This window comes from Saccopteryx bilineata, chromosome 2, assembly GCF_036850765.1.
Source record: "Saccopteryx bilineata isolate mSacBil1 chromosome 2, mSacBil1_pri_phased_curated, whole genome shotgun sequence".
NCBI lineage: Eukaryota > Metazoa > Chordata > Mammalia > Chiroptera > Emballonuridae > Saccopteryx > Saccopteryx bilineata.
Genome location: NC_089491.1, coordinates 210,588,811 through 210,604,509, shown reverse-complemented (window position 1 = coordinate 210,604,509; position 15,699 = coordinate 210,588,811). Strand labels below are relative to the sequence as shown.

The following is a 15,699-nucleotide window of genomic DNA, read 5'->3' as shown; positions in this document are numbered from 1 at the left end:
TAAAACAAAATTATAGTCTCTACTTATCTCAAAATTTTGAAATGCTAAGAGAATTGCACTATTCAAATATATTTCCTATAATATTATAATTCTTAGCTTGATTGCACATTTTTTATGTTTTATGACTAGACAGAGGGATACCCATTAATTTCGTATCTGCATTAGAAGAGAGAAATCAAATATACTTTTCAATAAGAAGTGTTTCACTAAGTAACGTGAGACATTTCCAGTGTATTTAATAAAATGTTTAGATCTCATCAATACAGTGTTTTTATACTTTTTTGAGAATTACAAACTCTAAAAAACTACTAGAATAATTTTAGTCATTTATCATGTTTTACCTAAATAAATAGAAAATTGAATTATTTGTATAAAAAGGTAATATATATTATTGTAGTATTAATATAATGTTATATGTGCACATGTTGAATATATATCTAGTTTTATTTATAAAAATATCATACAAATTACAAGAAAATTTGCTTGGTTTGCTAAGGTTTGGAATGAATATGAGTAGTGAGTGCTTCCTATCAGTATAAATAATATTTTAATTTATTATCAATGAATTTTGATGTAACTTAACACATTTAATTCTCCTAGAATTTCATTTGCTTGTATAATGGTTCATTCAAAAGCCTAAATGTAGGACCTTTTTCCATTATTTTTAATTGAGATTAATTTTCTAATGACTTCAAGATAGACAATAAATATTAGTTTATCTCCTTTCTTCCTTTGTCCCTCTTTCCCTCTTTTTCTCCTGTCTGAACTCACTTTCATGTTAATTTTTTTTTCTGGCTTTCTTTCCTAAAAGCCTTTTATACAATCTTTTCCCTCCCTTCTTTCCTACTGTAGTAAAACTTAAACTAGACAATAAGAGGTTTTCCAGTTATATAATAAACTTTGTGTATTATAAGCTTTAACTTTTCTTTTCACCTTTAGTACTAATAATATTACTTCTGTGAATGTATTTTCAAAGCAATAAATTTTTCTTTCATATGTTAATATACAATTAAAGTTATGTATAAGAATTCTACTTAGAAAATATTTAAATATATTTTCATGAAAGCTATTTTTTATATTAAAACATAACAGTTAAGTAATTTACTAATATTTGTCTTAGTTTTATAAGACAATAAATCATATCTTGCATCATCTGGGCTACACAAAGTATAAAGCACATATATTCCTCAATTTCTAATCAGTCTCATAAAACATAATGACAAATTCTATAAATATATATGTGTTATATATACAATATAAATAACAAAAACATAGCTGTATTTGTACCTTATTATTTCTATAGCTTTAAGTTTTAGAGGAAGAACTAAAATATTTTTATATATAAAGAATAAGATATTTTTTGAATAAGTTATATAACTGTAAATTTTCTACTTTTCTTTAAAATAGGAAAGGAATGTGTCTTATTTTTAATTTTTGACAGAATTCTTAGTAAACTTGAAATATAATTTGATTTCTTAAGACACGTTTCCTATTTCTTTCAAAGACATATTAGTTATAAAGTTGTAGAAATTAGAGTCAGATATTAAAACAAATTTTTATTAGTAAATAAATTCTATGTCTCACTATACCTGTTATAACTGTTTCAAATTTTTAAGCATGGTCTCATTTTTAATAATAATAACCTGACTCATGACTTATTAAAATGTAAAAGCTATTTACTTAGAGAAATATTGTATAAGATTTCTGTTATTATAGTGTTATACTTACCAGCCAAAGCAAGAATATATTCTTGAAATCTTGTTCCTATATGATTAGTGGCTGTGCAATTATAGCGTCCAAAGTCATTGTCAGATGTAGGTGCAATCTAAAATAATTATAATAAAATTTTTAAATTTTTAAAATAATATCACAGAAGTTTTAAACTAGATTCTAGTATGCCTTCCATCTTCACACATGTTTAGTTATTAAAAACTCCTTATCAAAACATTTTTCCTATATTAAGTGAATATACTAAGTAATATAAATGCTATTAAAATGTAATCCATGGAATTATACAGGTGAATACAGTTTATCAATCAATATATTAAATAAGTTAAAGATACAAGGTTGTTACATTTTCTGAATAGAAAATTCATTAGATATTTATATGTGTAAAGCGCAAAAAGTAGTAAACATTTTGAAAAACACGTATAATGCAATCACTACAATGGTAAACTTGATACCAGAACACTTGTAACAAAAGTATTAACTCTTTGTTTACTCTGTTTTAGGCTAAAATCAGGGAGAATTAAAGTTAAAAAATATGTCAGATCTCTCCTTCCTATGATAAAACTTAACATAAAATATTAATGAAGGATGGAGGTCCAGTCTTAGAAAAAATATTCCCAGAAGGTATTTTAAAGAAAAAGACTTCCCTTGTGTAGCAATCCCTGTAGATAGGCACTTTATCTTGATATTAGTAGTAATGGTATCTTGCCTCCATTTCTAGTCAATTCTTATCCTTCTCTTTCATTTTAGGTAGAACACAGCTGACATCAGTCCTTACACATTTGAAATCCATAATTAAGTTGACCTTCTGGGATTCTATTGCTGAACCAAACTTATAATTCTAATGTACCCAAATTCTTAAGTATCAATTCAGAAGAGAGAGAGTAACATATAAAAAATTTCAATCTCAGTAACTATTACTAAGAGAGAGTATGCCTAAAACAAGAGTTGATATTAACTTCAACTCTATCCCAAAAGGGGGAAAATTATTTTGTGCTAATGGGAGGCCATTAACTAACAGTGCAATTTTGAGGTCCATTGCAGATGGTAATTCTGGAAGAGTACAAAAAGCTGTGTCATTCATTCTCTACTCAGCTGTCCATCTAGGAATAGAGCTGAGATTAGAATTAAAGATTAGAATTTTTAACAGCTCTTAAATAAGTACTCTCAAAGCAATTAAATATTAATTTTTCTTACATTCAGTTTAAATTTTTTTCACTGATTTAAAAGAAAGAGAAGGAGGAGAGAGAGGCATCAATTTTTTTCACTTTATTGTTCTACTTAGTTACACATTCATTGGTTGCTTCTCATAAGTGTCTTGACCAGGGATCAAACCTAGACCTTGATGAGTTGGGATGATGTGCTATCCACTAAGCTACCCATCCAGGGCCACATTTAGCTTTTAATAAACTAAGCTAATATAACTTTAAAGTAATTTTACTAGTGAGAAAGGAATTTCATAAAAATTTTTTTTCTACTAGCATATGAGAAAGTGATTTTTAAATCCATAGGGAAGAATGTGTGTTGAGTGAATATAATAAAGAGACAGTCTGGCTGTAACTAAAGTAGTGTCATTGTTGCCCCACTCCTCTAGACTATTAAAGTAATTTAAACTTCCAATTTCATTGAAGCAATTTTTAAGAGCTCAATTCATTTTGTTTTCTCTTTCTGGGAGTTCACTTACTTATCAATGATGAAAACTTTACAATTGAATCATAAGTAAACAATTCCTTTATCATGTTTTATGATAAAAAAAATACAGAAACCAGTGTTTGAGCAGATTAAAAAAATAACAACACATATCTAGACATAACCTGGGCAAATCATTATGTTGCAGCATATTCAGTATATTCTAAGAAAGCAATATGCAAGTGTAAAGTCCAAGAGTGGTTTTATACCCAATCCTAGCACAATAATAGACAATTTATCAAAATATCAAATAATATACAGTGGTGGAATATTATAAAGCATTAATACAAATATATTTAAATATGCAAATGAGCACTGATATTTATCCAGCATGTGCTAGGGACATCTACTTAAGACACACTTCTTCATATTTTAATATGTAGTTAAAATAATTCATGTTTACTTAAAATGTGGAGCTTTGACAAAATAGAATAGATCAAGAAATATAATTTTAAACCTAACTCTGAGCTGAGAACACAATGTTAATAAAACACTTAGTAGTCTTTTTCCTAAATCTCAAAATTTGATTTCTTCTTTCTACATATCCCATGGTGAAGAAATCATTTGTGTAACAGCATCTTCACTTCAGACAAGGAGCAACAATTCAGATGATTAAAAAATCATTCAATCATCCTACTAGAAATGATTATATGAGTTTTTGTTCATGTATTGATATTATATCAAGGGAGTTCTCTGAAAACTTTAAAAAAATTGTTTGAATGACATTTAGCAATGCATTTATGGGCAGTAAAAGAAAAAATTAGATTAAAATATTTTTTAAAATTCATCAATTTTTGAATTTATATTTAATCAACAAAAAGGAAAAATCTTTAAAACTCAAATCAAAAAATGTATTATTGACCAATTTGTTATTCATTGTAAACTTAAAGTTTTTCAATATGTTCTTAAGTATTAACTATTATGTTACATCTTATATTAGTGTTTCAGGATTCTTGTGATATATTCCCAGAAATGGGGTCACTGGGTTAAAAGGCAGTTACATTTTACATTTTTTAAGATACATTTGTTATCTACTCTTCCATAAATCTAAACTATTCTAAAGTAGAATGGTTAATTTTAAAAAATAAAAAATATATTGCTATCATCATATTTATTAAACAAAAAGTAATAATAATGTACCATCCCCCTCAATTATGCATGCTAATAATTCAAAATTAGTACTTCCTATTATTGCATTTCTTGTTGTTGTAATATATTTTTGTTTGATTTTATCTTTTAGTGTGTTAGTTACATAGTTATGTATATTATTTATTCACTATTTAAATTTAATTTTTTAAAATACTACACATACAAAAAGTATATATTCAAGGTCAAAGCTTCAATGAACAAATCACCTAGCTATATGTAAAATAATAAAAAATTGATTAGTTTTCACTCTGGGGTAGGAAGGGATGTCATTTAGGCAAAAGATTAACTAACAGGGAAGCTTTATATGAATAAAATATTTAAATATCATATTTATAAAATGATGCTTGACACTGATGATGGAGATTTATTATAAACTATCCCAAGAACTAAAAAGTAGCAAGATACAATAAAGTAGACATTACAGATTTGTCTGTCATTTAAACATGAATGTAAATATACCTGTCATGAACTGACTTTATGGCCCCACCTCAACAAAATTCATATGCTGAGCATTAATGTGATTATATTTGGAGACAAGGTCTTTAAAAAGACACAGAGGAAAAGACAGATATGTACATGGCCAGAGGGAACAATCTGCACACCAAGCTATATGTAAAATAATAAATGACCATAATCCATTGATTCTGTCACCTTGATCTTGGACTTCTATCCTCCAAAAATATGTTGGAGAAAAAAAAGGTTTCTATTGTTTAAGCCACCCAGTCTGTGGTATTTTGTTTTGTCAGCCAGAGCACACTAATATATTACCCAAAAACAGTTAAATGCAACAATGTTTTTTAACTATGGTTAAATTCCTAAAATTTAGGCCAAATCTGACCAAATGTCTTTGTAAAATTGACTCCATGTCAATGCACCAATACGTATTTCTAATGCAGTTACAAAGAAACCCACCTAAGTTGATTTTAGACAAAGCAGCTTAATTATCAGTTAGTTATCCAAACGTTGGGGAAGTGATGGATAAATCCAACCAAATCAACCAAATGTTTTACTAAGTCCAATTGCCAGGTAGAAGAGTCAATATGGCACCACTGAGAATATCTTTTAATTCAAGCCGGACAGATTATCAAATGTTATTCTAAAACAGACATATTTTTTTAATTTATTTATTTATTTATTTATTTATTTATTTATTTATTTATTTTTGTATTTTTCTAAAGTTGGAAATGGGGAGGCAGTCAGACAGACTCTCACATGCGCCCGACTGGGATCCACCTGGCATGCCCACCAGGGGGCGATGTTCTGCCCATCTGGGGTGTTGCTCTGTTGCAACCAGAGCCATTCTAGCACCTGAGGCAGAGGCCACAGAGCCATCCTTAGTGACCAGGCCAACTTTGCTCCAATGGAGCCTTGGCTGCAGGAGGGGAAGAGAGAGACAGAGAGGAAGGAGAGGGGTAGGGGTGGAGAAGCAGATGGGCGCTTCTTCTGTGTGCCCTGGCCAGAAATCGAACTCAGGACTGCTGCACGCCAGGCTGATGCTCTACCACCAAGCCAACTGGCGAGGGCTCTAAAACAGACATTTTTAAAAAGTAGTGCTCTATGCCAATCTAATGTCTGCACTATGTTTGGCATCAGTATGGTGACTTCTCCGGAGCTGAGGACCACTGGATTGCCAGCTGGTGCCTAAGGAACAGTGCCTAAGGCCCAGGTTGTGAAGAAAAGGAGAATAGAACAATGTTAATTGAATGAGCAGGAAAACGTAGCATCTGTTCAGCTAAATAAAACTGTTGTATTGAAGAACAGTATCATTGTTCTGAAAGCATTATAAGTTGGAAGGGTTGATGATCATTATAATAGACATATAAACTTTGGAAATTGAAATATACACAATCTACTACTAATAAATAAAAGGTATTATATTCAAACAGAATTTAAAGGCCAGGCCCTTGGCAGTACAAAATAATTATCTACCATCTTAATTGTAAAAATAAAATGAAATGAGGCATTGAACAAGTAAGTCTGGTTTATTTAGGAACTTGTAAATATATAGTCAGTATATAGCAAATTTATATACCAGTCTAAGGAGAAGGAAGTGTCACCACAGAATCAGTGGCTAGTATAAACACTGAAAATTGAATTTTGGCCTCAAGAACTGACAAAGCATATACTTAATTTTTCCTGATATAATTATTTTTCTTTTCCAAAAATAAATTTATAAAAAATAATGGCTTTTGCTATATACCAATATTTCTTTTTTTTTTTTTTTTTAATTATTTATTTATTCATTTTTAGAGAGGAGAGGGAGAGACAGAAAGAGAAGAGACAGAGAGAGGGGGGGGGAGGAGCTGGAAGCATCAACTCCCAAATGTGCCTTGACCAGGCAAGCCCAGGGTTTTGAACCGGCGAACTCAGCATTTCCAGGTCGACGCTTTACCCACTGCGCCACCACAGGCCAGGCTATACCAATATTTCTATTCAAATAGATGTTAATCATTAATGGACTATAATCCATCTACATAAAATTTCTCTTTAAGTCAGCTGTTTTCAAAGTGTGCACCAAGGCGCACTGGTGAACCCTAGAAGATCTTCAGATGCACCCTATGGTATTTCAGCGAAATATGTGCCTGTTGGGGACCAAAAAAAACCAACAGGTTTTTGGAGTTTAGATTTTTAGGGGGCAGTGGTGTGGGGAGTTGGCTGTAAACTAACAATCTGCCCAACCCCCACCTCACTTGCCTTAGGTTGCAAAATGTTGTTAAGCTGTGGTGCTGGATTGTTTACACTACCCCCCAGGTTCCACGGAAAGACTGGAGGCTAGTTTTTTTCTATCCTTTGTTTGGTATGAAGTTAAGATGATATGTATCCTAGGAGTTTTCTGCACTCAACACAACTAAGAGTAAAAAGAGAGAAATTCTTCAATGTATTGACAAGGAAATGAGAGTTTGTCTTTCAAATATATGCCCAAACATTGAAGAAATTGCCAGGACACATAGGGTTCATGTTTCTCATAAACACAAGAATGGAAAAACACATTTGCATCGGGACCTGCCAAATTTATTAAATCTTACTAAGAATGTATCTATATATATAAAAAGATAACTTTTTTGTCATTTTTTAATTTTTTAACCCCTCTTTTTTACAAATTCTAAAAAGCATAACAAAAATTGTAGCATAAAAATGTCTTTTAATGTCAGAATAAATTTAATTTTGTCGTATTTTTTTCATTTAATTATCATAAAAGCATGCTTGAACTTTATATTTTTTCATTAATATTTGCCTTATTATAACATATTTCTCAGAAGTCTGTATATAGTGCACCTACAATTATCTGTAGGATTTTAAATGTACCCAGACTTCAAAAAGATTGAGAATCATTGCTTTAAGTAAATAAACATGAAATATGTATGATGAGTTTTATAAATATTCTATAATACAAACATTATATTTATATAGTAAGATCTTTAAACATGTTCTAAAATAGTAAATAATGGCTAAAATAGTACAATTTATTGATATGTATATGCAGGCTTACCTCTAATATCATCTTTCTCTCTGAACTATATGTCTTTAAATTCGTGGTGTTTTTAGCCGGCAAGACTAATTTCTCTTTTCTCCAATGGACTGATGCTGGTGGATTAGACTTCACATCACAGCTTATATTGATTGGATTTCCTTCCCAAGAATAATAAATTGTTTGGTTTGATATGAACTTGGGAGCATCTGTAAAACAATAACATTTATAGGTTTTTTCTTTAATGCCATTTAATTAGTATAAACAATACTATTACTTGACTTCAAGAAAAAAACAATATATCATCAGGTGATGACAGAAATGGTACATGAGGAGCGCTACCGATAAATCTCCCCAAAATTTCAATAAGTTCTTCTACCAGTGAAAGAAAAATCTATCCTTGGAGCGTCTGGAAGTCCCATACATTGAAAACAAAGGTATGATTGAGCGAAAAATTGACTGAATATAAAATCAACCCTGTAGGAAATAAGATGAAGAAAGGAACACTCCACTTTTCTCACTAACCTGAGCAAGGACTGCTTTCACTTGGAACTGAGATAGAGGGCTAAGGGTGTGGAGGAAGTCAGGTTGTGGCACAGATGTCCAAGCCGAGGAAATAGAGTGCCTGCAGCGACTCAGCCAATGCGAGCTAACGCCTGCGTCGACCCCGGCAAAGACGGGTGAGCAGAAGCAGCCATTAGCCCCAATATTCTAGTCAGCAAGCGCAGATAGTGTGTGAGAGGTTCCTCCTAGTGCCCCAAATAGAGGGCCAGGGCCAGAGGCATTTACGTGGGCTGTGACCAGAGTCTTGGTGTGGTCCCTGCACCCTGAACAGAGGCACCCAGGGAGTGTGCAAAAGCAAACTTCCCTATTCCCAAACTTCTCTGGGTGGGTGGGGCTCCTCACCCAGCCATTCAAGCTAACATCGCCAGGAAGAAAAAATATGAAAGCATTAGGGGGAGGGGTGCACAAGCAGCTTGCAGTCTATCTCTGCAGCAGATCTGTGGATCCAATCACTGCAATAAGCTTAACCCACAGTCTGCTCACCTCCCAACTGAACTACGCGGCTCTAACTGAAAAGATCTCTCTCAGTTCAGCAATCTAAGACAAGAGACGTGGTATGTTTGAGTGCCTCTTGCTATGCACGTAGTGGTGGGGGCAACTTCTAATTGGCAGAGCTTTCATACTCAGGGCTATATGTTAAAAAGAGGGACTTGCCAGCTTTTAAGACCTCCTGTTCTGCAAGCAGCGACAAGGGCATCTTCTTCCCAGCCAAAACAGGTTACAAAGTGCAAAAGGCCTGGGGAGAGCGGTCCCACAGAGTGCTGAGGCATACTGGACATGCCTAGAGGTGCATAGAAAGGCACCTTGAGAGCAACTGGCTCCCAGCCCCGCATGATTACGCTGGCAGCTCTGACTGACAGAACCTTACCCAGAGCCCTGCACTGAGTGGGGATAGAGTGGGGATTTTCCAGCTCTTTGAGCCTCTTACTCTCCAGGCAGAGGCAGCGGCAACCTCATAGCTGGATCATTAGACTGCTAATTCAGGAAGGAAAGACTAGGAGAGAGGCTCCGGGAAAACGGACTCTCATTGTCAGAGCCTGCAAATGCTAACAAGCCAACTACCGATGAAACTGAAGCCTAATATATGACATCATCATAGAGACTTACCAACTATAAATCTCTACCTAAACATGCCATAGGGGCAGAGCCTGGGGTACAGAGTCACCGACCAGGAAGAGGGAGAGGAAAGAAAAAGCAAGAAGAAAACATCTCAAAATCAAGAAAAATCCACAGACTTTATAACTTTTTTCATTTTTTTTGTTTCTTTCATCTTCTTGTCTTTATTTTTTTTCTCTTCCACCTTTGTCCATTTATTCTCTGACTGTCTTATTCTTTCCCCTTCTTGAACTACACTACCCATAAGTGTTACATCTCCTGTTTTCTTCTTTCTTTTTCTCTATGAGGGTTGCACTCCAAAACACTTAACTCTCTCACTCTCTCTCTTTTTGTTCTTTTTCTTTTTCCGTTTTTCTTTTTTCTCCCTCTTTATTAGTTTCTTCTTTTCTCCTTTACTTTTTCTCTCATTCAGTCCTCAATCATGAACAAATTATTATATTTGGGACACAAATTTTTTTCTTTGTGGCATTTTGGGTGCTTTTGACTTTGCCTTTTAACTCATTAGCATTCCTCCCAACCCCGGGGCTCTCCATTATATATAGTTTTTGCTCCACTTAATACAATAGTAATTTTTTTTCTTTTTCCTGTTTCCCTCTTATCCCTCTCATTATATCTCTTAATCGACCATCACTTACAAGCAAATCATTTTATTCTTGACCCAAATATTTTCCTTTTTTGCATTTTGTGGGTCCTTACCTACTTTTTTACCCCTTTATCGCTTATCCCCAACTCAGGCCCTCTGTTATCGGTAGTTTTTGTTCCATTTAGCACAAATTGCCCTCACACTGGCAAGAAATCATTAATAATAATGGCAATTATATTATTTAATAAAGTTTATTGACGGTAAGAAAAATTTGTATTTTGTTTTATTCCAAAAATGGACAGAACTTTCGATAGACCTTATATATATGCACCAAACCAAGGAGCCCCAAAATATATAAGACAGCTACTTATTGATCTAAAAACAAAAACTGAAAAAATACAATCATACTTGGAGACCTCAGTACATTGCTGACAGCTCTAGATCGATCATCCAAACAGAAAATCAATAAAGATATATTGGCCTTAAATGAAACACTAGAGCACCTGGATATGACAGACATCTACAGGACATTTCTTCCCAAAGTGACAGAGTATACATTTTTCTCTAGTGTACATGGAACATTCTCTCTAGTGTACATGGAACATTCTAAAGAATTGACCGTATGTTGGGTCACAAAAATAACATCAGCAAATTCAGAAAAATTGAAATTGTACCAAGCATATTTTCTGATCATAAAGCCTTGAAACTAGAATTCAACTGCAAAAAAGAGGGAAAAACCCCCACAAAAATGTAGAAACTAAACAACATACTTTTAAAAAATGAATGGGTCAAAGAAGAAATAAGCATAGAGATCAAAAGATATATACAGACAAATGAAAATGACAATACGAAATATCAGAATCTCTGGGATGCAGCAAAAGCAGTAAAAAGAGGGAAGTTCATATCACTTCAGGCTTATATGAAGAAACAGGAGCGAGCCCAAGTAAACCACTTAACTTCACACCTTAAGGAACTAGTAAAAGTAGAACAATGATAACCCAAAACCAGCCGAAGAAAGGAAATAATAAAAATCAGAGCAGAAATAAATGAAATAGAGAACAGAAAAACTATAGAAAAAATCAATAAAAGAAGGAGCTGGTTCTTTGAAAAGATCAACAAAATTGACAAACCCTTGGCAAAACTCACCGAGGAAAAAAGAGAATGAAACTCGACTACAGCTTGTCCCCTTTTACTAAAATTAATTCAAAATGGATCAAAGACCTAAATATAAGACCTGAAACAATAAAGTACATAGAAGAAGACATAGGTAATAAACTCATGGACCTTGGTTTTAAAGAGCACTTTATGAATTTGACACGAAAGGCAAGAGACGTGAAGGCAAAGGTAAATGAATGGGATTCCATCAGACTAAGAAGTTTTTGCTCAGCAAGAGAAACTGACAACAAAATAAACACACAGCCAACTAAATAAGAAATGATATTTTCAAACAACAGCTCAGATAAGGGCCTAATATCCAAAATATACAAAGAACTCATAAAACTCAACAACAAACAAACAAACAATCCAATAAAAAAATGGGAAGAGGATATGAACAGACATTTCTCCCAGGAAGAATTACAAATGGCCAACAGATATATGAAAAGATGCTTATCTTCGTTAGTTATTAGAGAAATGCAAATCAAAACTACAATGAGATACCACTTCATACTTGTTAGGTTAGCTATCATCAACAAGACAGGTAATAGCAAATGTTAGAGAGGCTGTGGAGAAAAAGGAACCCTCATTCACTGTTGGTGGGAATGTAAAATAGTACAACCATTATGGAAGAAAGTATGGTGGTTCCTCAAAAAACTGAAAGTAGAACTACCCTGTGAACCAGCAATCTCTCTACTGGGTATATACCCCCAAAACTCAATAACATTGATATGTAATGGCACATGCAGCCCCATATTCATTGCAGCATTGTTCACGGTGGCCAAGACATGGAAACCAACCAAAAAGCCCTTCAATAGATGACTGGATAAAGAAGATGTTGTACATATACACTATAGAATACTATTCAGCCATAAGAAATGATGACATTGGATCATTGACAACAAAATGGTGCAATCTTGATAACATTATATGGAGTGAAATCAGTAAATCAGAAAAAAACAAGAACTGTATGATTCCATACATAGGTAGGACATAAAAACGAGACTAAGAGACATGGACAAGAATGTGGTGGTTACGAGGGGGGGGAACGGGGAGGAGAGGGAGGGAGAGCAGAAGGGGCACAAAGAAAACTAGATAGGTGATGGAGGACAATCTGACTTTGGTTGATGGGTATGCAACATAATTGAATGACAAGATAACCTGGACAGGTTTTCTTTGAACATGTGTACCTGATTTATTGATGTTACCTCATTAAAAATAATAAAAATTTATAAAAAAATTATCAAAAGAAAATCCATATCAATTCTAATTTCATATATTTAATATGGAATATCAGAACTATTGAAGTGATTAAATGTTGGGCTGGGACACAGAGGACGTAGTTTTTAAACCCGAAGGTTGCCAGCTTGAGTGTGGCTCATCGAGCTTGGGTATGGGTTCACCAGCTTGAGCATGGGGTCACTGAATTGAGCTTGGGATCATACACATGACCCCTTGGTCGCTGGCATGAGCTCAAAGGTCACTAGCTTGAGCAAGGGGTCAACTGTTCTGCTGCAGGCCCTAGCTCAAGGCACATATGAGAAGCAATCAATGAACAACTAAGGTGCTGTCGCCAAGACTTGACGCTTCTCATATCTTTTTCTTCCTGTCTGTCTGTCCCTATCAGTCCCTCTCTCTGTCTCCATCACAAAAAAGAACTCATGAAAATGTCATTTGACTTTCATCAAAAAATTTTAATATTAATGGAAAAAAATTCAAAGTTGACCAATTATTAAAATATAAAACAGTACTCAAGAGTTAAATTTGCTTTTAATACTCTCAATAAATTATCCATCCAGAAAATAAATGGCTATCTGTATATTTTGAATCTGTTTCCAAAACAACCTGTATTGTAAACTGAGAGTTAGGTACAAAGCTTAATAAAATCAGTGTCTTATATAATTTTTAAATCTTGCTTTAGTCATATAATTTATTTTCTGAAAATATTTTGAAGCAGATTCCTAAATGATGATATCCATTTTTTATAAACAACAGTTAATTTGAAAATTAATCAGGTTCTAAGATGTCCTGTCAATTTTCAGGCCCCTACACTAGATCTTCATAACAACCTAATTGTGAAGACACACAAACATGAGCTTCAGTTTGCTCCACGTAGAACTCTGACACAGTACAAATATCAATTAATCATCATCTAAGTACCAATGTCTTGACTGCATAAATATTTGAGAAATTTCATTATTTTATTTTTCATTATTTTATTTTTTACATAAAACACAATCATAAAATCAAATGGTAGTAAAGATATTGTTGGTGTGTAAACTGATTATTGTTACTAATGTTAACTATATAAAACTTAATATCACTTTATAAATGGTCAATCTGCGTTGTCTAACTTAAATGCTTTGTTTTATGTTGGTACACAAAGACAAATGCATCCCCATGTTCAATGTAGCATTATTCTACAGGCGTATATACCTAAGGTTTTCCCTCAGCCTGTAACGTGCCTGCCCTTCCCTTTGCATTCAAATTCAGCTCCACACTTTTTAAATGACAGCTTTTACAAACTGGCAGTTGTGGGTGGAAGTCCCTACTTACAGTTCCACAGAATTGGTGTTCTTCCTCAATGCAGTCATGCACATGGGAAGGACCTATTAGACTGCTTCCCCACTGATCAACCTGAATCACACAGGTGATGCCATGTTTTGCTCACAATTATATTCTGATGCCTTATACACTGTAAGATGCTTAGTTGGTTCCCAAAAATTGTACACGGTATTTACTGGATATTAAAATTTTCAATTCAACAGTTCAGTTAAACTGAATAGAAGATGTTTTCAAGGAGAAGAGAAAAGAAAACATTTTCAAGGCCTTGAAAGATTAAGTGAAAAATTTGAGGACATAAAACTACTTAGGGTAGCAACTAAAGCTCACTTTCTGATATTCAAAGTAATCAGTTAAGCCTCTATCCATGTCTACCTCGACCTAAAAGATTTTATTAGTACTTAATATGTACAAAATATAATCTACTTAGCACTATAAAATTCTAGGAAGAGCTTTATGAATAATTTATTTGCAAAAATATAGCCCAATATGAAAATCATACATGCTAATAGAATTCTTAATAGATGATGTACAGTATACTCTCTCCAAATTAGGGCATCTGTGTGTATATGTATTATATTAGTGAAATTCAACCATAAATTTAGAGCAGAATTTTTTAAATAAAAGCAAGCACTTGCCACTAATTGTTTGATTATAATCTCTGTAGGAATTTAATTCACAATTACTGATACTGAATGCAAACATATACCACAGGCTACTCTGAAAGTCACATTTAAAACAATGCATTTGTGGGGTGAGGCAATAAAATATTGATATCTCACATCTACAATAAAACAAATTAGATTCCTGTATATTATATGTTTTGTAAATATCAAAGCAGTAGCAAGACAGCAATATTCACTGGCACAAAATGGGCAGGTACTGATATTAAGCAACAGGACTTGGGCCAAAGTTTGAAGGATGTGACTGGGATAGGCAACATGTGAGAGCGTCAGACTAACAAAAATGGGGCTATATTTCACCTGGCTAAATAAAAATGGTAATTTTCACAAATTTTGGCATTTCTAGAAAAGTAGGCCTGTCATATTATAAAACGTTTCAATGGAGGAAATAATTTTTTTTTTAAATAAGGAAGTTCAGAGGAGGAAAGAGGAATATGGCATAGGCAGAACTATGGAAAAGTCCAAATTTATATATAGAGAGAGAAAGACAATCTATGTATGCATCTGTCTCTCTTTTTGTATTTCTATCTATGAAAAGATAGGCATGGACAAATCTTCACCTTGCAGTTGCCTTTTTTGCCTAAGTTTTGTGTCTGTATTCTATACGTGGGGGAATTTAATTCATGGACTTTTATGTTAAAAACTACAAACTTATGAAAATATCAGTTAAGGCATTATACATACCCCATATTCTACTGAAGCCCAAAGTAAAATACTGGTTTCCAAATTAAAATAAATATAAATAACTCTTACAAGAACAAAATTTTATCTGAGCAAAGTAAAGAAGAAAAATCAGACAAATCTGAATATTGACAAGATAGAAATAGAGGATCTAATAAAAGTAAGTTTACAGTTGCGATTATGTAAAGCACGGTTTATTCTTGTATTACTATTTATTAATTATATTATTTTTCATACAAACAACTGTAAACCTACTTTTGCCACCAGATAGAATGGTAGAGAATTCCTTCAAAAAAGTGGTAACAATGAGAACCAAAAAT

General features: G+C 33.2%; 1 protein-coding gene across 2 annotated transcripts in view; it reads right to left on the bottom strand.

Annotated features, from left to right (window-relative positions):
• NCAM2 (neural cell adhesion molecule 2) overlaps positions 1-15,699 on the bottom strand; it is a 577,130-nt gene that overhangs the window by 103,365 nt on the left and 458,066 nt on the right. For both annotated transcript variants that reach the window (XM_066259097.1, XM_066259098.1), the window contains exons 10-11: positions 8,057-8,244; positions 1,729-1,825 (exon numbers count right to left, since the gene is read on the bottom strand). In XM_066259097.1, coding sequence (XP_066115194.1) covers positions 1,729-1,825; positions 8,057-8,244 — 285 coding nt within the window. The remainder of the gene's footprint in view (positions 1-1,728; positions 1,826-8,056; positions 8,245-15,699) is intronic.